General features: G+C 37.0%; 1 protein-coding gene across 3 annotated transcripts in view; it reads right to left on the bottom strand.

The window, feature by feature from the left end:
- The window catches only part of EXOC2 (exocyst complex component 2), a 246,608-nt gene that overhangs the window by 60,801 nt on the left and 160,445 nt on the right, over nucleotides 1-25,362 (bottom strand). For all 3 annotated transcript variants that reach the window (XM_033114349.1, XM_033114348.1, XM_033114350.1), the window contains exons 20-22: nucleotides 25,205-25,266; nucleotides 15,882-15,948; nucleotides 11,727-11,843 (exon numbers count right to left, since the gene is read on the bottom strand). In XM_033114349.1, the coding sequence (XP_032970240.1) occupies nucleotides 11,727-11,843; nucleotides 15,882-15,948; nucleotides 25,205-25,266 (246 nt within the window). The remainder of the gene's footprint in view (nucleotides 1-11,726; nucleotides 11,844-15,881; nucleotides 15,949-25,204; nucleotides 25,267-25,362) is intronic.

Genomic DNA, 25,362 nt, shown 5'->3' with positions numbered 1-25,362 from the left:
AATGGCCTGACCTATATTACAGTTCATAACAGACAGGTGCTGACAAACAAATGCCTGCTAAGTAGACATCATATTTTCTCAATTGCTACTCAGTTGTCTTCAACTCACTCAAAATATTTAAAAAATTAAAATTATTTTCATTTATTTCAATGTTTCCAATTTAAATTTTCTAATTTACTGTTTTAAAAACTTTTTGGTAAAAATGCTTTTTAAAAAAGTATGTTCCTGAAAAAGGAAAAAAAAAGAAAAAAAACCTGCTATTTTCATTTCAAAGATGACAGAAAAACATACATTTAACTGAGCCACTCCTACAAAAGGATCTAAAGAAGAGGCCACATCGAGAGTGGTAGGAGGGGTGGAGATGCAAAACAAGCTGATCCCAAACCCACTGCCCTGTCCTAACGGCATTTTTGCGACACTGTCATGAACCCGGCACCAGTGCAAGAACTGAAACTGCATTAACTTTGTAAAAACCACCACCCACACCCTGTAGCTCCCTGGAACCCTGCCTGGCCCACCTAGTGCTGCATCTACAGAGGTAATCTCCACACCTGTCAAGCTGCCTGACACATGCACCTAAGGAGGCTCTTTCAAACGCTGGGCCTTTCCGGCAGCTGGCAGGTGACAACAAGCCTAGGGGACCCTGGGCCTTTGGCTAAGCTGCTCCAGGCACAATACAGTGGTACCTCGGTTTTCGAACGTCTCCGTTGACAAACATTTCGGTTTACAAACGCCGTAAATTTTATGGATCCGTGGTATCATCACATAGTAAAATTCATGCTAAATTTGCAGTTTTAGGGGTTGATTTTAAAGGTCTGGAATGAATTAATCCATTTTGCATTACTTTCTATGGGGAAACTGCGCCTCGGTTTTTGAACGTTTCATAACTTGAACGGTCTTCCGGAACGGATTATATTTGAATACCGAGGTACCACTGTACTGGTAGCAGCTGGCCACTATTCAGAGCAAGGTCATCCCCATAGACCTCCAGATCCAGCACAGGCAGCAGCCAATTACAAGTTAGTAGCTCCTACCAGGTAGTGCCAGGATAGTCACAGGCAAAGCTGAAATAGACCTGCACAGGAGTCCCTTCCAAGAGACACCAGAAACAAGACTCAGAGGCCAGCTTCAGACCACACCAGAGCACTACCTTTTCAGCCAGTAAACAAATAACTGTATTGGAACACCCTCCCTACTCACCTGATCTGGCCCCCAATGACTTCTTTCTTTACCTGAAGATAAAGGAAATACTCAGAGGGAGACATTTTGATGATTCAGGACATCAAGGGTAATACGACAACAGCTCTGACAGCCATTCCAGAAAAAGAGTTCCAAAATTGCTCTGAAGGTTGGACTAGGCATTGGTGTCAGTGCATAGCTTCCCAAGGGGAGTACTTCAAAGGTGACCATAGTGATATTCAGCAATGAGGTACGTAGCACTTTTTCTAGGATGAGTTCATGAACTTAATTGTCTGACCTCGTGTGTCCCCCAATAAAAGAACAGGAGAAAACTCGAGAAATAGAACTAAATGAAATGGAGGCAACCAACCTACCAGAGACAGAGTTTAAAACACTGGTTATAAGAATGCTTAAGGGACTTAGTGAGAATTTGAAAAGAGATAGTAAGCATAAAGAAGGACATAGAAATCATAAAAAAAATTAACCAGTCAGAAATAAAGAATACAAACTGAAATGAAGAATACAGTAGAAGGAATCAAGAGCAGATTAGATGAAGCAGCGGATCATATCAGTGATTTAGAGACAAGGTATCAAAAAACACCAAATTGGAAAAAGAGAAAACAAAGACAATTTAAGGGGCCTCTGGGATATGGAGCATGACAACATTCACACTATAGGGGTACCAGAAGGAGAAGAGAGGGAGCAAAGGATCGAGAACCTATGTGAAGAAATAATGAGCGAAAACTTCCCTAACCTGGCAAAGGAAATAGATAAACAAGCCCAAACAAGGTGAACCCAAAGATTCCCACACCAAGACACATCAAAATTAAAATGGCAAAGGCTAAAGAGGAAGAGAGAATCCTAAAAGCAGCAAAAGAAAAACAACTAGTTACTCACAAGGGAACTCCCGTAAGTCTGTCAGTTGATTTCTCAACAGGTATTAGCAGGCCAGAAGGGGGTGGCAGGAAATATTCCAATAAAAAACAAGGGCCTACAATCAAAACTACTCTACCCAGCAAGCCTATCATTTAAAATTGAAGGAGAGATAAAATCTTTGTAGACAAGAAAAAGCTAAAGGAATTCATTAATACCAAGCCTGAACTACAAGAAATATTACAAGGACTTCTTTAAGCAGACGAAATGAGAAAAACAAAGATCAAAAATATGAAAAATAAAATGTCAATAACTATGTATCTATCAATAATCACTTTAAATGTAAATGGATTAAATGCTCCAATCAAAAGACACAGGGTAGCTGAATGGGTAAGAAAACAAGACCCATGTATATGCTGTCTACAAGAGACCCACCTCAGATTGAAAGACACACATAGACTGAAAGTAAAGGGATGGGAAAAGATATTTCACCCAAAGAGAAATGAGGGGAAAAAAAAAAAAAACTGAGGTAGCAATATTTACATTGGACAAAATACACTTTAAAACAAAGACTAAAGTAAGAGACAAAATAGGACTTTACATAATAATAAATGGAGCAATCCAACAAGAAGACATAACCCTAGTAAACATTTATGCACATAACATTGGAGCACCTAAATACCTAAACAAATATTGACTGACATAAAGGCAGAGATTGACAGTGACACAATCACAGCAGGGGACTTTAACACCCCATTATCAAATCTTCAAGACAGAAAATCAACATGGAAAAAGCGGCCTTAACTGACACAATAGACTTGATGGATTTAATTGGTATTTTTAGAGCATTTCACCCAAAAACAGCAGAATATACATTCTTTCAGAGTGCACATGGAACATTTTCCAAGATAGATCACATGTTAGGCCACAAAACATGTCTCAATAAATTTAAGAAGACTGAAATCATTATCAAGCATCTTCTCTGACCACAGTGGTATAAAACTAGAAATCAATTACAAGAAAAAAACTAAAAAACACACAGACACATGGAGACTGAATAACATGCCACTAAGTAATGAATGGGTCAACAATGAGATCAAGGAAGAAATGAAAAGATACCTTGAGGCAAACAAAAATGAAAACACAAGGATCCCAAATCTATAGGACACAGAAAAAGCAGTGCAGGCTACCCCTAAATAACAAGAAAAATCTCAAACAAAGAGTGTAACTTGATACCTAAGTGAACTGGAAATAGAACAGCAAACAAAGCCCAAAGTGAGTACAAGGAAGGAAATAGTAAAGATCCCAGCAGAAATAAACAAAATAGACTAAAAAAAACAATACAAAAGATCAAAGAAACCAAGAACTGGTTTTGTGAAAAGATAAAATAAACTGGCAAAACTTTAACCATAATCATGAAGAAAAAATAGAGCGATCCCAAACAAATGAATTCAGAATTGAAAGAAGAGAAGTGACAACAGACACCTCAGAAATACAAAGAGTTTTAAGAAACTGCTACTCAACTATACGTCAACAAACTGGACAAGCTGGAAGAAATGGATAAATTCCTGGAACCACAGAATCTTCCAAGGCTGAATCGAAAAGAAACAGAAAATCTGAACAGACTGATTACAACCAAAGAAATTGAATCAGTAATCAACAAGATCCCAACAACAAAAAAGTCCTGGACCAGATGGCTTCACAGGTAAAATTTACCAAACATTAAAAAAAAAATTAACACCTATTCTTCTCAAACTATTCCAAAAAATCCAAGAGGAGGGAAGGCTCCCAAGCTCATTTTACGAAGCCACCATTACTCTGAGTCCAAAACCAGACAAAGACATTACAAAAAAAGAAAGCTACAGGCCAGTATCTCTAATGAACATAGATGCAAAGCTCTTCAACAAAATATTAGGAAACTGAGTTCAGCAATGCATCAAAAAGATCATCCACCACTATCAAAAGTGATTCATTCCTGGTATGCAAGGTTGGTTCAATGGCCACAAATCAATTAATGTGATACACCACATAAACAAAATGAAAATCATATGGTCATACCAATAGATACAGAAAAAGCATTTGATAAAATCCACCATCCATTTAAAAGAAAAACTCTCAGCACAGTGGGAATAAAGGGAACATATCTCCACAGAATAAAGGCCATACACGAGTATGACAAATACACAACAAATACCACACTCAATGGGAAAAGCCAAAAAGCATTTACCTTAAGATCAGGAACAATACAAGGATGCCCACTTCCACCACTTTTATTCAACATAGTATTGGCAGTCCTAGCTACAACAATCAGACAAGAAAAAGAAAGGAAAGGAAGAAGTACAACTGTCATTATTTGCAGATGACATGATATTATATAGAGAGAACCCCAAAGATTCCACCATAAAATTGTTGGAACTGATGAATGAATTCAGTTAAGTAGCAGAATACAAAATTAACATTCAGAAATTGGTTGCGTTTTTATATATCGATAATGAACTATCAGAAAGAGAATTAAGAAAATAACCCCATTCACAACTGCATCAAAAAAAATAAAATACTTAGTTATAAATTTAAGTAAAAGATCTGTACTCAGAAAATTATAAGACATCGAAGAGAGAATTTAAAGAAGATACAAATAAATGGAAGCATATACCATACTCATGGTTAGGGAGAATTAACATCATTAAAATGTCCACCATACCCAAAACAATATATAGACTCAATGCAATCCCTATCAAAATACCAATGGCAGTTCTCACAGAACTAGAACAAATAATCCTAAAGTTTATATAGAACCACGAAAGACCCCAAATAGCCACAGCAATCTTCAGAAATAAGAACAAAATTGGAGGTATCACACTATACTACAAAGCTATAGTAATCAAAACAGCATGGCTTGGCATAAAAACAGACACGTAGATCAATGGAACAAAATAGAGAGCCCAGAAATAAATCCATGTCTATATGGTCATTTAATCTATGACAAAGGAAGCAAGAATTTATGTTGGGGTAAAGATAGCCTATTCAATAAATGAATACATGCAAAAAATTGAAAATGGACCACTTTGTAACACCATATACAACAATAAACTGAAAATGAATTAAAGACGTAAATGTAAGATCCAAAACATAAAACTCCTAGAAGAAAATATAGGAAATAAACTCTCAGACATTACCCTTAGTAATATTTTTGCTGATATATTTCCGTGGGCAGGGAAAGCAAAAGAAAAAACAAACAAGTGTGACTATATCAAATTAAAAAGTTTTTTTCACAGCAAAGGAAACCATGAACAAAACGAAAAGACATCCTACCGAATGGGAGAAGATATTTGCCAATGATACATCTGATAAGGGCTTAATATTCAAAATTTATAAAGAACTCATAGAACTCAACACTCAAAAACTAAACAATGCAATTAAGAAATGGGCAAAGGACCTGAACAGACATTTCTCCAAAGAGGACCAAAAAAGGGCCAACAGACATATGAAAAGATGCTCAACATCACTAATCATAAGAGAAATACAAATAAAAACCACAATGAGATACAACCTCACACCTGTCAGAATGGCCATCATTAATAAATCTATAAAACACACACACACACACACACACAAAAACAGGTGTGAGTGAAGATGTGGAGTAAAGGGAACCCTTGTGCACTGCTGGTGGGATTACAAATTGGTGCAGGCACTATGGAAAACAGTATGGAGGTTCCTCAAAAAAATTAAAAATGGAACTGCACTGTTACCCAGCAATTCCGTTCCTAAGTATTTATCCAAAGAAATCCAAAACACTAATTCAAAACAACATATGCACCCTATGCTTATTGCTATTCACAATAGCCTAAGAGCTGTAAACAACTGAAAGGACCATCAACAGATAACTGGATAAAGAAACTGTGATACGTATATATGCATATAAAATGGAGTATTACTGTCATAAAAAAGAATGAAATCTTACCATTTGCAACAACATAGATGGACCTAGAGGATATTATGTTAAGTGAAGTAAGTCAGACTGAGAAAGACAAATACCGTAAAATCTTATTTACATGTGGAATCTAAAGAACAGAATAAACAAACAAACAAAACAGAAATAGACTCAGATACAGAGAACAAACTGATGGCTGCTAGATCGGTGAGAATGGTGAAGGGATTAAGAAGTACAAATTGGTAGTCACAAAATAGTCACAGGGATGTGAAATACAGTATGGGGAGTAGAGTCGATAATATTATTGAAATATTTATAGTGTCAGATGGGTACTGGACTTATTGGGGGGATCACTTCTTAAATTACATAAATGCCTAACCACTGTGCTGCACACCTGAAACTAATATAAAATAATATTGCATGTCAACTAGAATTTAAAATATATATATATATATATATATATATATATATAGTTATGGAATGTAAAGTACAGCACAGGGAATATAGTCAATGGTATTGTAATAGCTATGTACGATGTCAGAGGGGTACTAGGCTAGTTGGGGTTATCACTTTGTGAGGTTTGTAAATGTCTACTCATCATTCTGTTTTGTACACCTGAAACTAGTAATAAATAAAAAAATTAAGCAAGAAATCTTAAGTACAAAAAGGGGTCATAGCCTCAAATGCACTTGAGTCTGAAATAATATGAAACTATTATAAAAAATTAAGCCAATAAATTTGAAAATGGACGAAGTCCAAGAAAAATAGATTCTCACAATGAAAACACTAGGCCTAGAAAGTTTTACCAGAGTTTTTCTAAATATTCAAAAAACAAATAATTCCAATATTATAGAAACTCTTTCAGAGAAAACAAAAGGGAGACACTTTCTAATTTATTTTACAAATTGGCATATACTACATGTAGCAAAATGAATATCAAAAACAATATTGAGAGAAAAAAGCAAGTATAGAAAAATTCATACCATATAATCCCATTTGTGCTATTTAAAAGTCAAAAACAGGTCATATGAAACATGTATTGTTTAGAAGTCATGAATGCAGAAGGGAGTCTCTACAGGGAAGGAGGGTGATGCCACTGTGCTGGGCAGGACGGGCTCTGCAAACAAAGCTCCACTGCTTTAGCTTGGTGGTGGGTGCACGTCTGTTCATTTCATTATTCTTATGTCTACATAAGTAAGACCTATTCTTTTGTGTAGAGATAAAACATATAATATGAAATATCTGAAAAGAATTTTTAATCTAAAAAAGAAACATACCAATATAAAACTAAGGATAATGTAATGTATTATAATGTTATTCCAGTGCCATGAACAAAGCATCATTGGAATAAGAGGATTCAATCCATTTTGTACTTTGGGACAACAGATAAAGGAGAGGCCATAAAAGGCTTTCTACCTGTATCTGACATGGGCTCAGAAGGATGATCAAGGTTTTGCCATGTCAAGACTGAGGGAAAAGCACGGAAGACACATAGTACAGCATAAGGTACAGGTAAATGTTCTTAAAATGGAGCCTGGTAGGCTGAAGTTGAATGAATGAATGAGCAGTCAAATCAGGAAATGTTCAAGGAAAGATGAGTGGCTAGATAGTAGTGGATTGGAGTAGGGGAGACGAATGCCAGGAAAGAAAGATGACGTTTAAGCATCAGCCTAAGGGGTTCGGGTTTATTCTCCAGGCAATGAGAAGCAACTGAAATGTGGGAAGGAGAAAGAACAGTATGAGCTGTACTCTGTATCCTGGAAGCCCATCCTGGAAACACTGTAGACCAGGGGTGTCCAAATTTTTTTCAACGTTTTTCACCAAGGAACATATCCGGTAAAATACATAAACAGCCGGGCCACTCACTCGAGGTGAAGTACGTATTGCCTCACCTGGGTTATTTAAGTAAACTAAGTATATTTTTGGAATTTGCTGCAGGCTAATTAACAATAGATCATGGGCCTCAGTTGGCCCGCGGGTCACAGTTTGGACACCCCTGCTGTAGACAATGAGTTAGAGAGTGAAAGAATTTAGACAGTAAGCAAAGAATTCTGGAGGGAGGCTCCTGCAATAGCACAATGGTGAGAAAGGACTGAGTTTGGACAGGAAGTGCAAAGCAGAGAGGTGGAGACAGATTCAGAAGATGGCTCAGAAGATGTGGCATAAACCATCATGAGGGACGGAGTCAAGAATGATGACCATGTCCCTGGCTTGCTGATTCAGTGACTACTGACTACAACAGAAAACACAGAAAGAGAAGCTAATGTGAAGGAGGAAGATTAGTTTGGTTTGGGCATGTTGATCTGAAATCCCAGTGAAACTTCTAGTGAAGATGTCTGGTTGGAAACAGAACTGAATCCTAGGAATGATAAGATCAAAGATGAATATTGTGGGAATAATGGGCATCAATGATAAATGAAACAGCCGGAGTGGATGAGATCTCCTAAGGAAAACGTGCAGTGTGAAGAGGTAACAGACACAGCACCAGTACAGAGAACAGAAATAGCGAAGGGATGCTGAAAGACAACTATTTAGTGGTAGAATTTTATCTGCTCAGGTTCAAGGTTTTTTGATTTAGCAATCCTACATCCTACTCAACTGGTGAACCAATGGTTTCTACCCATTCATTTCCTACACCTCCCCAACTTTCCAAAGTGACTTAGAGCCTTTCTTTCAAGTCTGAAACAACATCTTTTATGTGACAGCTGATATTTTTCCTTGCTTTGGGAAAGCTTTTCTGAATTACTTTCTGTATTGGGGAAGCAATATTTTACTTTATAAACTATTATATAAGGTCCTTGAGTCCTTACTATTGTATTATTTCTTTATGTCTGTATATTTCTTTTCTCTCTCCCCATTTATGCATATACAAGGAACTTGAGGCAGTTAAACAGGGTCAAAAATTAAGTTTAGTATTTAGTAGGCAGAAACACATCTGACCAACTTACAATTCCTCTCTATAAGATCTTAAACTGACAAATGGATTAATTTACAACCAATTTATTTTATAAAAATAGCCTCTAAACAAAATTTACTATTTTATAGTATGAATGGATGGAGAAAATAAAACAAAGTGAGGATACAAAGCTATAGCCATCCATATCTATGAATTCAAATGGTTTCAAACAAAACTTAAGAATTATATACAATTAAGCTAAAAATAATCAAATATATAAATATGGTACATATGGTACAAGTGAAACAAAAATCTTTAAAACTGACTGCTGTGTGTAAAGGATCTTCCCTGGAAATATCTTAAAAAGATGCTGTCCTCCCCCCAACCCCCATGTTAAAATAAAACCTCAACCTCAATCAATTATTTAATGACAGACTTGTCTAATGACTACAGTCCTAAGTGAACTGAAAATCTGCAATTATACAAATTCTAAATGGGATGTTTGCTTTTCAAAGACTAGGAAAGGTTAAAATAGCATTTGGATATGTAAAAAAAATTCCTTGGAATTACATCATTACAGCTATCACAGTTGTCCTAGTCCTTTGGTAAATTTTCATCAGAACGCTTTTGTTCTTTCTTTTAAGATGTGTGGTGCAGGGCAAGAAAGCATTCTGGATTTACAACGAGAAAACTTAATGTAGAGTCTTGCTTTGTTCTATTACTTAAATAGGTCAAATCATTAATCTCTCTGAGCATCTCTCTTTATGAAAAAAAAATGAGTTAATAATACCTTCCTTAATTACTTCACAGGGTTATCTGCATCAAATAAAATTGTATGTATTAAATCACTCTAGCTTTAAAGCATCATTAGTCATTAAATTTTAATATACTCCTAAAAAGCATGGTTATTTGCATACTGTTTCTACATTAAAATCAAGATACAGGAAATTAACAATGGGTCATTTCTATGCTTCTTCTGGTAGAAGTACCAATAAGAAAGCAGGAGGAAATACACCTGAATGAACTCTTGGCAAGCCACCAGATCATACCTGGAAAGAGACCAGAGAAAATGTCTAGTGTCTGGTGACACTAAGTTAGAAGCCTACAGCGAACCATTATCTCCAAGAGAAGAAACAGTGCAAAAGAATGGATAACAAATTATTCATGTGACCTATGTGTCCCTGAGATTTTTCTGGGATCTTGTCTCTAGAATTATCTGTCATTTGAAAAGGGAACTATGAAAAACAATGGCCATTGGCAGACTTTTTCTCTTAATGCAAAAATGTTATTTTACTTGGTTGGCATCATAAAACTGATAGAACATAAAACAAATAGAATCAACATAAATGCTATAATCTAAATCTAATTTACTGTCTACACAACTGAATGATTTGAAAATATTCAATGGTCAATTAAAAAAAAAAATCCAAATTCCAAATGTGAAAAATAGCCCACTATTTTTATTGTAAGATGCATCCCAAATCCTTCATATTACCCTGGTCTCAAAAATGATGTGGAAAAGGACTACGAAGGATATCTAAGCCTATTTATATGTCAATTTCATTCTACTTCTTAATGATATAAACTGAACTAATTGATAGCTCCTACTTATAACTCCAAAAACCTAAAGAAAACCAAACCTAGTGCTTCTGCTATATGCAATTCCTAATCATTTCATATATGGTTTAAATGATAAAAAATTTCTCCAATAAATATGTTGGTGTCATTATTGTTACTGCATAAATACAAGTGTCCACTTTTTACTGTGAGAGAGTACCTTGCAATTCTCAACACAAAAATTTCTGGAAATAAACTCGACTTTTGGCCCTTAAGTTAGCTGTAAGTCACAGCATTTCTCATCAGGATGATTAATCTTTACGAAAAGGCAGGAAAAACAAGACAGAACCACCCACTTTGATATTTTCATTCTTTGAAAAAAAAAAAAATCCCAATCTAGCTCACAAACTGCAACCATCATTTGTAGAAAGTTTGCAATCTATCATAAGTACATTTTGATTACAAGATTAACTAGATCATTATCTTTTTATTCTTTGCACTAGAAAAGTGTACTGACATTAAAAAAGTGGTTCTAGCTTAGTTTTACTTAGAAATCTGATAAACCTTTGTCCAGGAACCAACCAACCTTTAATAACAAGCTTACTTCATATTTTCCTTTTCTGCTTACTTGAAAAAATATAAACAAAGTGTAACTTTTAAAAAACCCTACTCCATTGATATAGGACTCATTTTTGTTAAACTATGCTACATCCAAGGATTGGAGAGTGGAGAGTATATATTTTTCAGGTAAGATATTAAGCATCCTGCAGCTGTTGAAAGCCAGTCGTGTGTGTGTGCGCGCGCTCAAGCACCTGTGTGCCTGCTTAAGTAGTAAAGGAGCATGGCAGATATATGGAGAGAGAAAGACGTGTGAATAGCCAGGAAGAGGTTTTTCTGCAGGCTCAGGGAGTTTGCTGCCCTCTGTAAGTAAAAGCTTTAATCTAAAAGGAGCCAAATGTGAGATCATTCTTAAAGATTTGGGTTTGAAGGCTTTCCCTCATTATTTTCTTCCTTCACTTCTGAACAGCTTAGGTGGAGAATAAATCAGGTCTAACCTTGAGAAAGCTTTGCTCTAGAGGAAAGAAGAGAGTATTAAATTAATGATTCAAGGTGAGTTATGAGAAGGATGGGAATCATTCAAAGATAGGGTGGGGTGAGGATGGGGAAGGAATCTGAGGGTGGCGAGGGCAAGAATCAGAAAAGAATCAGAAAGCGAAAGAGGGTACTGAAAAAATTTGGAAACTAGGTTGATAAAACAATCAATTTGTCCATTTAACATAATTCATTTACCTGTGTTATTTTTTCTATTCCCTGGAAGTTGTGCTTTTCAAAATGTTCTGCTATATTTAGGAAGGTGTGACGTTCCAGGTAGCAGCAATTACTTAGGACTATCAAAAGTTGCTGTTCCTAAAAGCAAAACAAATTTTTAGAAAATTACATTTATAATAACAAAAACAGATAACATTTATCATTCATTAAATTTAATTACAATCTCTTGGTGTTTAATATCAACATTTCAATACTTTGGTTTTCTATTGGCTCCTTTCCCAATATTAACACAGAGAGAAATATAATACAATTCTATAATTCTATTAATTGCTTGTTATTACATAATACACCAGTCAAATAATGTTCCCTTTGAAATTTAACAGCTGTATAGAGAAATAGACTGGTGAAACAGAGCTAACTAGTCAAGCAGGATCAGCTGTTGTTCTTATGAAAGGGGTTCACTTTAATAGTTATTCTACTTAATACTTTGTGCACAAAAAAGCAATAAAATGGACATTTTTCAGTAATTACGAAACATGTAGAAACTCTTAGAAAACAGTTTTATAAGAGAATTATAATACAGTATATATGATGAGCACCTTCAAAACACTTGGGCCTTCACAGGTTTGTTTTTGTTTTTAATGTAGTTGCTCTTCTGGGGAGCAGAGGCACAGAAGCTGGGGACTCTCCCTAGTGCCAGTCACCGAGAGGACTGGCTCTACAGAGATCCATGTTTTACACTCTCCAAGGCTCCAGCTGCTTAAAGTTATTTCTTATTACAGTTACCAGACCCCAGTGCTGATGAATAAAACATCTTTTACCGTTCAAAAGAACTCTTTTTGTAAGTAAAATTTTAGGAGTGGCGTTTGTGACTGCTACTGTGGCTCACTGAGGGCACATGGCCTGTGCTCCCTCAGGTGTGAGAGCGTTCTCTGCAACAAATGGGACGCATTTAGGGCCTCAGTTTAAGATCCCTTGACTAAAAAAAACTAAGGCAAAACCACTTTCCAGGAGTTCTCACCCACATTCTGTTTACTGTTTCATATGTAATCAGAGTAACTTGTGTCAAAGTCAGTATGATAAACGTGGAAATAAATGGGTCCCTGTCCTTTGATGTATACAAACCACAGATGAAATATACCTTTGACTCAACTGCCAAATACAGATTGCATCTCCCAATACTTTCATTCAACTCCGTCAGATTTTTAAAAGTTTCTAAATTTCTTTATTTAAAATGTCCCTGTTTTTATCTCTGGCAGAGTCCATTCAGTGCCTTTTATCTCTGGCAGAGTCCATTCAGTGCCTTTTCTCTCTGGCAGAGTCCATTCAGTGCCTTTTCTCTCTGGCAGAGTCCATTCAGTGCCTAATTAAAAGGCCAAGGAATTACTGTGGTACCTTCGAGGAAATGAAGCACTGTTGCGGGCCCTGAATGAATCTACGGATGGGAAATGGAGCACAGACCAGGTAGACAGGGTTACCACAGGCATACTCCTCCTGCACACTGTGTGACTGAACGGCAAGTGAGAGTCAGAAAGAAAGCAGTGGACAGGACTGCAGAGGGCACAGGTAAGGCTGCGAAGCCGTATTCCCTCTTGCCCGAAGCCTGGGTTACCCTTTGTGGTCCTCATAAAGCACACGTCTCTTAAGCCACTCTAAACATCCTGCACTCACAATTCTCAACTGGAGTCTCAGTTATAAAATCAATTCTTAATTGTCCTTTCCTTCAAGAGTCTTCCCTCCAAGCATAAGCCTTACCTGCTGCATCTTTTGTGCCCTATTGATTAACTCTCTTTGTTTGATTTTTTTCATAATAATCTGCATGGTTCTTCCTCCAAAATGGAAAAACTATTTGAGTGACTTAAAGTCTTATGCTTAGTGTTTTCCCCCCTCAAATCTAACCAATCAGAAGAAATCAAAGTGGGAAGAAGAAACTGAAGAACACAATCAAATTCTAAAGTTTGAATACTAATCAAAAGCATATTAACCACTTAGATGAATATATATGTTTGAAAATAACAACTCCACCTATGAAAGGTAGCACTTAGAGATTAAGGATGATTTATTATTATGTATTATTTCAGTTATTCCTCACCGAATCTCTGAGATGCAGGCATTACCATCTGGGTTCTGCCCCAGAGGAAACGACAGCCTCAGCGACATGCCCAGTGTTACTCAGTTAGTAAGAAGCAGGCCAGGAAGAAAACCAGCGTCTTCTGACTCCAAACCTAGACCTCTTTCTACTGTAACTGCCTCTGCTGGATAACAGAACAAGACCCTAGGAAGATCTCAACATTCTGGGCCAAATATAACAAGATACCACAGAAGGGGAAACATTAGGAAATGAATATGGTGCCAAATGAACAATTTTTGGAGTGAAATGGGAGAGTAAAGATCTTGCGATTAGCAGAAGCAAGAATGAAACTTAGGGTTTTGGTTGGCAGTAAGCTCAATGTAAGTCGACAGAGAGGTGTAATCTAATGGGTGCTTCTGGCTGCTTCCCAGGAGTCAGGGTCACACGGGGCCCTGTGCCCACCCTGGAAGAAGGACCGAAGGACCTCAGAGGAAAATTGCTACATCAAGTGACTACAAGCACATCAGCTTGGAGATGTCTAAATGATCTAGGGGGTTAGTTAGGGAAAGGGACGATTCAGAGTTGTTTTCAGACACTGGAAAGATTATCATGGAGAAATTAGGCTTGTTCCAGAAGACAGAAAAAAGCATAGTGGACCAGATGGCTGGCAAGGCCTTCCTGAGTTCAGAAGGATCTTTCCTCCAGTGGGTACCCTTCTCTAGCACTCTATGTTCACGGTTGAAAGAATGGTTTAAAACTCTCCACATCACTTCCCAGCTCCTATTGAGTCCTGACCAGTGAGAACAGACGGCCGCTCAGCAGTGCAATGACGCGGTTCTCTCAGTGTCATACATGACCTCCTACCTGCCAGGTCATGAGGCTCTAGTTTTCTTCTGACCCAAGCCTGCTCCTCCATCAGTCTGTGATGCTGTGAAATAGTCCTTTGTTTAAATGCTGTTTCCCATCTGTCTCAGAAACACTGCTCCGTCTGGGTTTTATTCCATGTCTCACTATTCCCTCAAGGCTCTCGGCTTCTGGCCATCCCTTAAATAGTGGTACTCCCAATAGCACTTTTATATGTTTGGCTCTCCTGTCATCCTACTGGTATTTTTTCTATGATTCGCACCAACTCCCAAGCCTTATACTGCTGATTCACAAATCTGCATCTAGACTTCTCTCCTGGGGTCCAAGTAAGCATATCCCATCCCCCACTAGATATCTCTACCTGAATGTCACTTATTCAATACATCTGGTACCAAACTGAACTTTTAATCTTTCTTTAGAACCTATTTTCTTCCTGAATTCTCTCTGTGAATGGTACCATTATCAACCCAGCCATCCAAGTCATTAAACCTAGAACAGATTTTATTAAAAGTTACTTTGACTAAACTTTGATTAAACTATACTTTTCCCAACATAACAAGTCCATTATTTAGGAATTCATACTTATAAATATAATAATTGTGGAAATGATATGCAGCAGGAAATTAGGTCATATGTTTTCTTTCTTGAGAAATATGTGTGTACACACACACACACGAACACACACTTCAAGCTAGAGAGAGCTATTTTCTTTTTTAAGATAGGTGGAGTTTGGATTTCAACAGCTGAATTTATACACGTAATAAAGTATGTGTGCAAATCATTCCTCAATATATGTATATGTTTAAAAAAAAGCTTATATAGTGGCTTGGTTTTGTTTTTCCCATGGAACTTTATATTCAAATAAAATGCTATTAGGGAATTTATAGAAATAAAATAGAGAAAAGCAGAGCTTCTCTGGTTAAAAAGGAAAAATGTTGGGGGGAGGTCCTGTCCTCTGCCTCCTCTCCAACTTCCAAGCACCAGGGTACCACCAGGCCACCTAGCTCACACTGAAGAACCCACATGACACAGAAAACAGATATGTCAAGTGTAGTATATATATAAAATTATATTTTTATTAAAATTTTCACAAAAATAAAATACAACACCATAGTATAGAGTAGTATGCAACAGCATTAATGTAGTAGGCAATTTGGACAGATTTATGAACTAGTCATTACATAGTTTTAAAATGGTATGTTTTACTCTCTATCATCTTAATTATTTATCATCTTACTTACAGAAGTCAAACTGAAGTCTTCATGGATACTTCCAAACAAATCGGGAGAAGAAACATCAACAGAAAGACTAAATATAGAAGCAAGTAAGAGAACAATTACAACTAAAGCACTAAAGTAAAAATGCTAATATAATTTTATATGTCAACTATATACCTCAATAAAAATAAAGCATGGAACCTCATGTAAATTTGATTCTTCAGTCTTTGGTTGGCTCTGTGGGTGATGGGGGTCAAGAAGGCAGAATAGGCACACCTTGAACTCATCTCCTCCCATGGACATAACAACAGTACAACCACATATAGAGCAACACTAAGTGAGAATGACCTGAAGACTAGATGAACAGATTTTTCTACAATTCAGAATATAAAGAAAAAGCCACATCTAGATGGGAAGGGCGAAGACAAAGGCTGGTCAGGACCCATGCTCCCAGTATGGTGGTCCCCAAGTGGGAAGGACACCACAACCACAACGGGTACCCAGAGGAGATAGGGGTCTCACCCTCACACCAGGAATCCCAGCCTGGGAGACCGGCACCAGGAAGAGGAGCCCCCATAACATCTGGCTTTCTAAACCAGCAAGAGAGTCAAAGGGCTACAGAAAAGTGAGACTCCACTCATAAAGAGCTCACGTACAAACTCACTTACGAGTCCCAGCACTGAGGCGGCAATGTGAAGAGGCTCAGGGTCAGACATGAAGGAATTACATTGACTTGCTTGAGGGCAAGTACTGGAGGAGCAGGGTATCAACTGGAATTATCTCCTGGGACTGTGGCACTGGTGGATGCCATTATTTCTTTGTTCCTTTTAGTTCACGCTCCTTCCACCTAGCCGGCCTGGTGCAGGCCACTGCTAATTCTGACACTCTCTATTAACCTGACTAATTTGCTCCTCTGGCACCACCATTCTCCTGAGGACACAGCCAATTTTGCCCAGGCCAAAACTCCTTCCAAGTGGCTCCAAACATAGCACATGCCTCAACCCGCCATGGAGCCCCGCGCTAGCAACTCCACCACAGACACACCTGGCAGGCAAACTCAGCCAGCAACAAAGCACCTCTCAAGCAACTCCAGCATCAACACACCCCACAGGCAGCCTCGGCCAGCACCAAAGACATTCCAAAGCGGCACAGACTCTGGAGCCCTAGCTCCCTCACACCAGATCATCCTCAGCAGGCGCGGCCAGTCCTCACAGCCAACTGGCCTGGGGACACTCCACGCACAGGAACGTAAGCAGGAATTACAGCACAACTACAATAGGAGGGTGCATGCAACCTACACAGGGGACATCCCTAGAGCACCTGACTCGGGTGAACAGGGATGGTGGTGCCACTGGGCCCCACAGGACATTTTTTACATAAGACCACTCTTACAAAACTGACAGACATAACTTATCTACCTAATACACAGAAACAAACAGAGATAGGCAAAATGAGGAGACAGAGGAGTATGTTCCAAAACAAAAACAAAAATCAGAAAAGCCTGAAAATGGTGGTTCAAGCCCTCACTGCTGAATGGAGAACAGAAGCCTTAGGCACTGAGACTAGCCACCCCTCCCTACCCTCCCAGAGATTGCCCTGTTCACATCTGCCCAGTGCTAGAAGCAGAACAGCAGAGTGGCAGATCAAAAGAAGAGAACATTTGCACTTCTGAGAATTGTGGTCCAGAGACACAGTCTCGCAGCTCAACTAGTACTGGCAAAGGGGAGGAAGCTGTGGAAGCAGGACTGGCTGATGTGGTGGTCTCCGCCATTGCTCTGGCCACCTCTCACAACCCACCCACCCCTGTCCCCACCTATCTGGGCGGATCCCTGCAGGAGTAAACACAGCTGCAGAAGCACACAGGTTCTCAATCTGGGGAAAGAAGAGCTTTGGAACCTCAGAAGCTCTCCACATCCCCCCACGGAGGTGGTGCCGTACGACCAAGGCCAAGTGTTCACAGAGGAGAAGCCCGCCTTCAAGAGAATCCCCTCACCGTGTGAGAAGCCGGAATAGTACAGAGAAAACATAACACCACAGTGTGAGAGAGAATAAAATGATGCATTCGGAGAGAAAATAAAACATTCTACCAACATCTACTGGAAAACAAAAGAAAGACCTCTTTCTATCAACCAGTTGCAGAACCCACTCCTGTAGATGTCTAAGAAGAGAAATAATAAACCACTAATGGCCATGAATAACCAAGGCAACAACACAGCTCAAAAAGCAATGAAAAGTCTCCAAAAAACGAACTTAAAGATATGGAAATATGTGACTTAAATAACAGAGAATTCAAGATTGCAGCTCTTAAAAAACACAACGAGATGCATGAAAACACACACAGCCAGTTTAATGAACTCAGAAACACATTCAAAGAACAAAATGCATACTTTACCAAAGAGATTGAAATTTTTAAAAAGAACCAAATAGAATTTCTGGAGATTAAGAACATAATAATAGAAATAAAGAATGAAATAGGCAGCATATAGGTAGTAGAGTTGACCGGATGGAGGAAAGAATCAGTGACATCAAAGACAGAAATCTGGATATGACACGGATGGAAGAAGAAAGAGATTTGAGACTTAAAAGAAATGAAAGAACTCTACAAGAATTTTCTGACTCCATCAGAAAGAGCAATATAAGAATAATGGGCATACCAGAAGGAGAAGAAAGAGAGAAGGGAACAGAGAGTATGTTCAAACAAATAGTTGATGAGAACTTCCCAAACTTGTGGAAAGAACTGGATCCTTGAATACAAAAAGCAAATAGAACACCTAATTACCTCAACCCCAACAGGACTCTTCCAAAGCACATTGTATTGAAGCTGTCAAAAATCAGCAACAAAGAAAGAATCCTCAAGGCAGCAGGGAAAAGAAGACGGTAAAGGAAGAAGGTAAACCTATAAAGGAAAGCCCATTAGATTATCATCAGATTTCTCAGCAGAAACTCTACAAGCCAGGAGGGAGTGGAACCAAATATTCAAACTATTGAAAGAGAGAAATTAGGAGCCAAGAACAATATATCGAGCAAAGATATCCTTTAGATATAAAGATATCCTTTAGATATTCTGGAAAGGAATAAAGACCTTTCCAGACATACAGAAACTGAGGGAAGTTTCTAACACACAACCTACACTACAAGAAATACTAAAGGAGGCTATTCGACCACCATCAACGGGGACAATTTGTGGCAAACCAAAACATAAAAGGCAGGGAGAGTAAAGGCCTGAACTGGAATATGGTAATAGAGAAAGTAAACATGATGAAGAAAATGGAACAGTCTAAACATCAAACTTTCTTTTCCATAAACTTAATGGTAAGCACTCAAAAACAAAATCCAGAACTGAAACACATACTGTAATAAAAGAAGAAACAGAGAGAAAAACCATAGAATACCACCACACAGAAATAATAAACAACAAAAAGGCAAAGAAACAATGGGAACACAGTCTTACCAGAAAATTAAGATAGAATGACAGGAAATCTTCACATATCAATAATCACCCTAAATGTAAAAGGACTGAACTTACCAAAAACAGGCACAAAGTAGCAGATTGGATCAAAAAACTAAACCCAACCATATGCTGTCTCCAAGAGACATATCTCAGCTACAAGGACAAGCATAGACTCAAAGTGAAAGGGTGGAAATTGACACAAGCAGCAAATGGTTATCCACAGAAAATCAGGCATAGCTATAGTGATATCAGATGAAACAGACTTCAGGGTAAAAAAAGTAACAAGAGACAAAGATGGACATTTCAGAAAGGTAAAGAAAAAACATAACAGTCATCAATATTTATGCCCCAATCAGGGAATACCAAAATATACCAAGCAACTACTAACAGAACTCCAGGGGAAAATTGACCAAAACACAATTATACTACGGAACCTAAATACATCATTGACAACTATGGATAGATCATCCAAACAGAAAATAAACAACAAAATAGCAGCCCTAAATGACACATTTAGATGAAATGGACATAATTGACATTTATAGAGCACTTCATCCTAAAACATCAGACTATACATTTTTTTTCAGTGTACATGGAGCATTGTCAAGGATAGACCATATATTGGGATATAAAACTAGCCTCAGCAAATTTAAGAAGACTGAAATCATACCAAGCATATTCTCTCATCACAAGGCTTTGAAATTGGATATCAACTACAAAAAGAAAGGAGGAAAAACTACAAATACGTGGAGGTTAACAAACTTTTAAAGAACGACCAGGTCAAAGAAGAAATAAGAGGAGAGATCAAAAGATACATAGAAACAAATGAGAATGAAAATACATCCTACCAAAATTTTTGGGATGCAGCGAAAGCAGTATTAAGAGGGAAATTTATATCATTACAGGCCTATCTCAAGAAACAAGAAAATCCCTCAAAAAATAACCTCATATCACACCTTAAAGAACTAGAAAAAGAAGAACAAATGAAACCCAAGATCAGCAGAAGAAAGGAAATAATGAAAATCAGAGCAGAACTAAATGAAATACAGAACAAAAAGAAAATAGAAAAAATTAATGTGACAAAGAGCTGGTTCTTTGAAAAGATTAACAAAATTGACAAACCCTTGGCTAGGCTCACTAAGATAAAAAGAGAGAAGATACTAATAAACAAAATCAGAAACGAAAGTGGGGAAGTTATCAAGGATGCCACCGAAATAGAAAGGAGCATCCAAGAAAACAATGAACAACTATACGCCATCAAATTCAATAATCTAGAAGAAATGGACAAGTTCATAGAACACAGGCTGAATCATGAAGAACTTGAAAATCTAAATAGACCGATCACCATTAAGGAAATTGAATCAGTCATCCAAAACCTTCCCAAAAGCAAAAGTCCAGGACCAGATGGCTTTACTACTGAATTCTACCAAACCTTCAAAGAGGATCTAATATCAATCCTGCTCAAACTCTTCCAAAAAATTGAAGAGACAATACTCCCTAACTCATTTTATGAGGCCAACATTACCCTGATACCAAAACCTGGCAAGGATAACACAAAAAAAGAAAACTACAGACCGATATCTCTGATGAATACAGATGCAAAAATCCTAAACACAATTCTAGCAAATCGAATGCAACAATACATTAAAAAGATAATTTATCACGACCAAGTGGGGTTCATACCAGGTGCACAAGTATGATTCAACATACGCAAATCCATCAATGTGATACATCACAAAAACAAAATAAAGGACAAAAATAATATGATTATATCATTTATGCAGAAAAAGCATTTGACAAGACATAACATCCATTTATGATTAAAACACTTCATAAAATAGGTAGAGAAGGAAAATACCTTAACATAATAAGGGCCATGTATGACAAACCTTCAGCTAATCTCATAATTAACGGTGAAAAACTGAAGCCCTTTGCTCTACATTCAGGAACACGACAGGGCTGTCCCCTATCACCTCTGCTTTGCAACACAGTGTTGGAAGTCCTCCCCAGAGCAATCAGGCAAGAGAAAGAAATAAAAGGCATCTAAATTGGGAATGAAGAAGTGAAACTGTCACTCTTTGCAGATGACATGATGCTATATATAGAAAACCCTAAAGACTCCACCAAAATGCTATTAGAAACAACGAATACAGTAAAGTTGCAGGCTACAAAAATCAAGGTACAAAAGTCCACTGCATTCCTACATACTAACAATGAAATCTCAGAAAAAGAAATAAAAAAAAAAAAACAAAACAATTCCTTTTGCAATTGCAGCAAAAAGAATAAAATACCTAGGAATAAACTTACCAAGGATGTGAAAGACCTATATGCTGAAAACTATAAGACATTTTTAAAAGAAGTTTGAAGAAGACATAAAGAAATGGAAAGATATTCCATGCTCATGGATTGGAAGAATCAACATAGTTAAAATGCCATGTTACCCAAAGCAATATACAGATTTAATGCAATCCCCATCAAAATCCCAATGGCATTTTTTAAAGAAATAGAACAAAAAATCATCAGATTTGTTTAGAACCACAAAAGACCCCGAATAGCCAAAGCAATCCTAAGAAAAAAGAATAATGATGGAGGTATCACACTCCCCGACTTTAGCTTGTACTACAGGGCAACAATAATCAAAACAGCACGGTATTGGCAGAAAAACAGACACATAGACCAATGGAATAGAACTGAGAACCCAAAAATAAAACCACATAAATATGGACAGGTAATTGTTGAGAAAGAAGCAAAAAAAATACAATGGAGAAAAGACAGCCTCTTCAATAAATGGTGCCGGCAGAATTGGAAAGCCACGTGCAAAAGAATGAAACTGGCCTCCTATCTGTCACCATGTACCAGAATTAATTCAAAATGAATCAAGGACCTAAGCATAAGACCTGAAATAATAAACTGCACAGAAGAAAACATAGGTACTAAATTTATGGACCTTGGGTTCAAAGAGCGTTTTACGAATTTGACTCCAAAGGCAAGGGAAGTAAAAGCTAAAATAAATGAATGGGACTATATCAAACTTAAAAGCTTTTGCACAGCAAAAGAAGCCATCGACAAAATAAAGAGGCAACTAACTGAATGGGAGAGGATTTTTGCAAATAGTGCCTCTGATAAGGGGCTAATATCCAAACTATACAAGGAACTCATACAACTCAACAACAAAATAACAAACAACCCAATTGATAAATGCGCAGAGGACCTGAAGCGGCATTTCTCCAAAGAGGACATACAAATGGCAAATAGACATATGAAAAAATCCTCAACATCACTAATCATCAGAGAAATGCAAATAAAAACCACACTGAGGTATCACCTCACCCCAGTTATAATGGCCATTATCAACAAGACAGACAGTAACAAGTGTTGGAGAGGCTGTGGAGAAAAAGGAACACTCACACACTGATGGTGGGAATGATTAGTGGTGTAGCCGTTATGGAAGGCAGTATAAAATTTCCTCAAAAAATTACGAATAGAAATACCATATGACCCAGCAATCCCTCTCCTGGGTATCTACACAAAAAATCTGAAAACATTTATCCATAAAAACAAGTGTACTCCAATGTTCATTGCAGCTTTATTTACGGTGGCCAAGACATGGAAACAACCAAAATGTCCTTCGATAGATGAATGGATAAAGAAGTGGTGGTATATATACACAATGGAATACTATTCGGCGGTAAGAAAAGATGAAATAGGACCATTTGTGACAACATGGATGGATCTTGAGATTATAATGCTAAACAAAATAAGTCAGACAGAAAAAGCAGAGAACTATACGATTTCACTGATAAGTGGTGTATAAACCAAAAACAACAAAGGAACAAGACAAACAAACGAGAAACAAAAACTCATAGACCCAGACAATAGTTTAGTGGTTACCAGAGGGTAAGGGGGGTAGGGGGTGGGAGATGAGGGTAAGGGGGATCAAATATATGGTGATTGAAGGAGAACTGACTCTGGGTGGTGAACACACAATGGGATTTATAGATGATGTAATACACAATTGTACACCTGAAATCTATGTAACTTTACTAACAATTGTCACCCCAATAAACTTGAATTAAAACAAAAAAACAAAAAACCTCTCAATAAATTGAGTATTTATGATGAAATTCCCAACAAACTTGGTCCAGAGGAAACATACTTCCACATAATAAAGGCCATAATATGACAAACTCTCTGCTAATAACACATTCACTGGTGAAAACCTGAAAGCTTTTCCCCTTAGATGAGGAATAAGACAAGGATGCCCACTCCTACCACTTATTCAACACAGTATTAGAGGTCCTAGCCACAGCAATCAAACAAGAGAAAGAAAAAAGGCATGAAAATTGGAAAGAAAGAAGTAAAATTGTGACTATTTGCAAATGACATGATACTATATATACAGAAAACCCTAACTCTACCAAAAAAGTATTAGAACTAATAAATGCAGTAAAGCTGCAATATACAAAATTAACATACAGAAATCTGTGGCATTTCTATATACTAATAACATACTATCAGAAAGAGAAATTTAAAAAACAATCCCATTAACAATTGCATGAAAAAGAACAAAATACCTACAAATAAATTTAATCAAGGAGGTGAAAGACCTGTACTCTGTAACCTGTAAGATATGGATGATAGATATTGAAGACAACTCAAATAAATGCAAGGATGTACTGTGCACATGAATTATTAGAATTAATGTCATTAAAATGCCCATACTACCTAAAGCAATCTACAGATTTAATGCAATCTCTATCAAAATACTTATGGCATTTTTACCAGAACTAGAACGAGTAATCCTAAAATTTACATGGATACATGAAAGACCCCAGATAGCCAAAGCCATATTGAAAAAGATGAACAAAACTGGAGGTATCATGCTCCCAGATTTCAAACTAAACTGCAAAACTATAGTAATCAAAACAGTATGGAACTGGCAGATAGATTAGTGGAACAAAACATAAAACTCAGGAATTAACCCATGCTTATAAGGTCAATTAATCTATGACAAAGGAGTCAGGAATACACAGTGGGGAAAAGACAGTGTCCTCAATAAATGGTGATGGGAAAACTAGACAGACACATGCAATAAGTTAGGATAAACCACTTTCTTATACCATATGCAAAGATAAATTCAAAATGGATTAAAGATTTAAAATATGATCTGAACCATAAGATTCCTAGAAGAAAAAATAGGTAGTAAAATTTGGACATTGGTCTTAGCAATATTTTTTTGGATATGTTTCCTGGGGTAAGGGCAACAAAAGCAAAATTAAACTACAACAAAAAGGCAACCTACTGAATGGGAGAAGATATGTGCACATGCCAAATACCATTCAGAAAAACTAGATTTAAAAAAAAAAATCCTATAGGACATTACTAAAAAAGAATTATAACGTGGATTTGTAAATATCAAGAATCAAGATTTGTCCTCACAGCTCTAACAACTAAGGCTGACCCAGACTTAATCGTACTAACATAATGAGTCTTTAACAAGAGTATCGATGCAATCCTCTAACACCTGAATTGTAAAAGTTAACAATTTTTACAAATTAATATTTTAATTTTAATTAATATTTGGGACAAATAACATTTAATTTTAATTAATATTTTAATTTTCCACTCCATTATTTATAGAACTTCTTCATTTGGATAATTAGTAAGCTAGTCATGTGTTTGGTTTGCTCAACATGTCTCTAGTAATGCTGAGATGAGTTCAGGAGGTAAAGAAATTATGGAAAGAATATAGGTCAAATATACAAACACATAGCATTAATATAACTAACTGTATGTCTTATTGGAAGCCGTAGGATATAAGACCAAATATATAACATCATTCTGTATTTTCAATCCTCCCAAATGCATCAGTGAGATTAATTTCAGTTTTACTTACTGTGCAATATCTACATCTGCATCAGGTTTGGTGCTCAATTGTTCCAGACAATATATAAAAATCTAAGCCAAAAAATAGGAAGTTTCAGTGACACGAACGCTTAGATGCCAAACTATTTGGACATTAAAAGTCATTTTATGTAAATTAAAAAAAAACAA

The sequence above is a fragment of the Rhinolophus ferrumequinum genome, chromosome 9 (assembly GCF_004115265.2).
Source record: "Rhinolophus ferrumequinum isolate MPI-CBG mRhiFer1 chromosome 9, mRhiFer1_v1.p, whole genome shotgun sequence".
Taxonomy (NCBI): domain Eukaryota; kingdom Metazoa; phylum Chordata; class Mammalia; order Chiroptera; family Rhinolophidae; genus Rhinolophus; species Rhinolophus ferrumequinum.
This window is presented reverse-complemented; position numbering and strand designations above follow the sequence as displayed.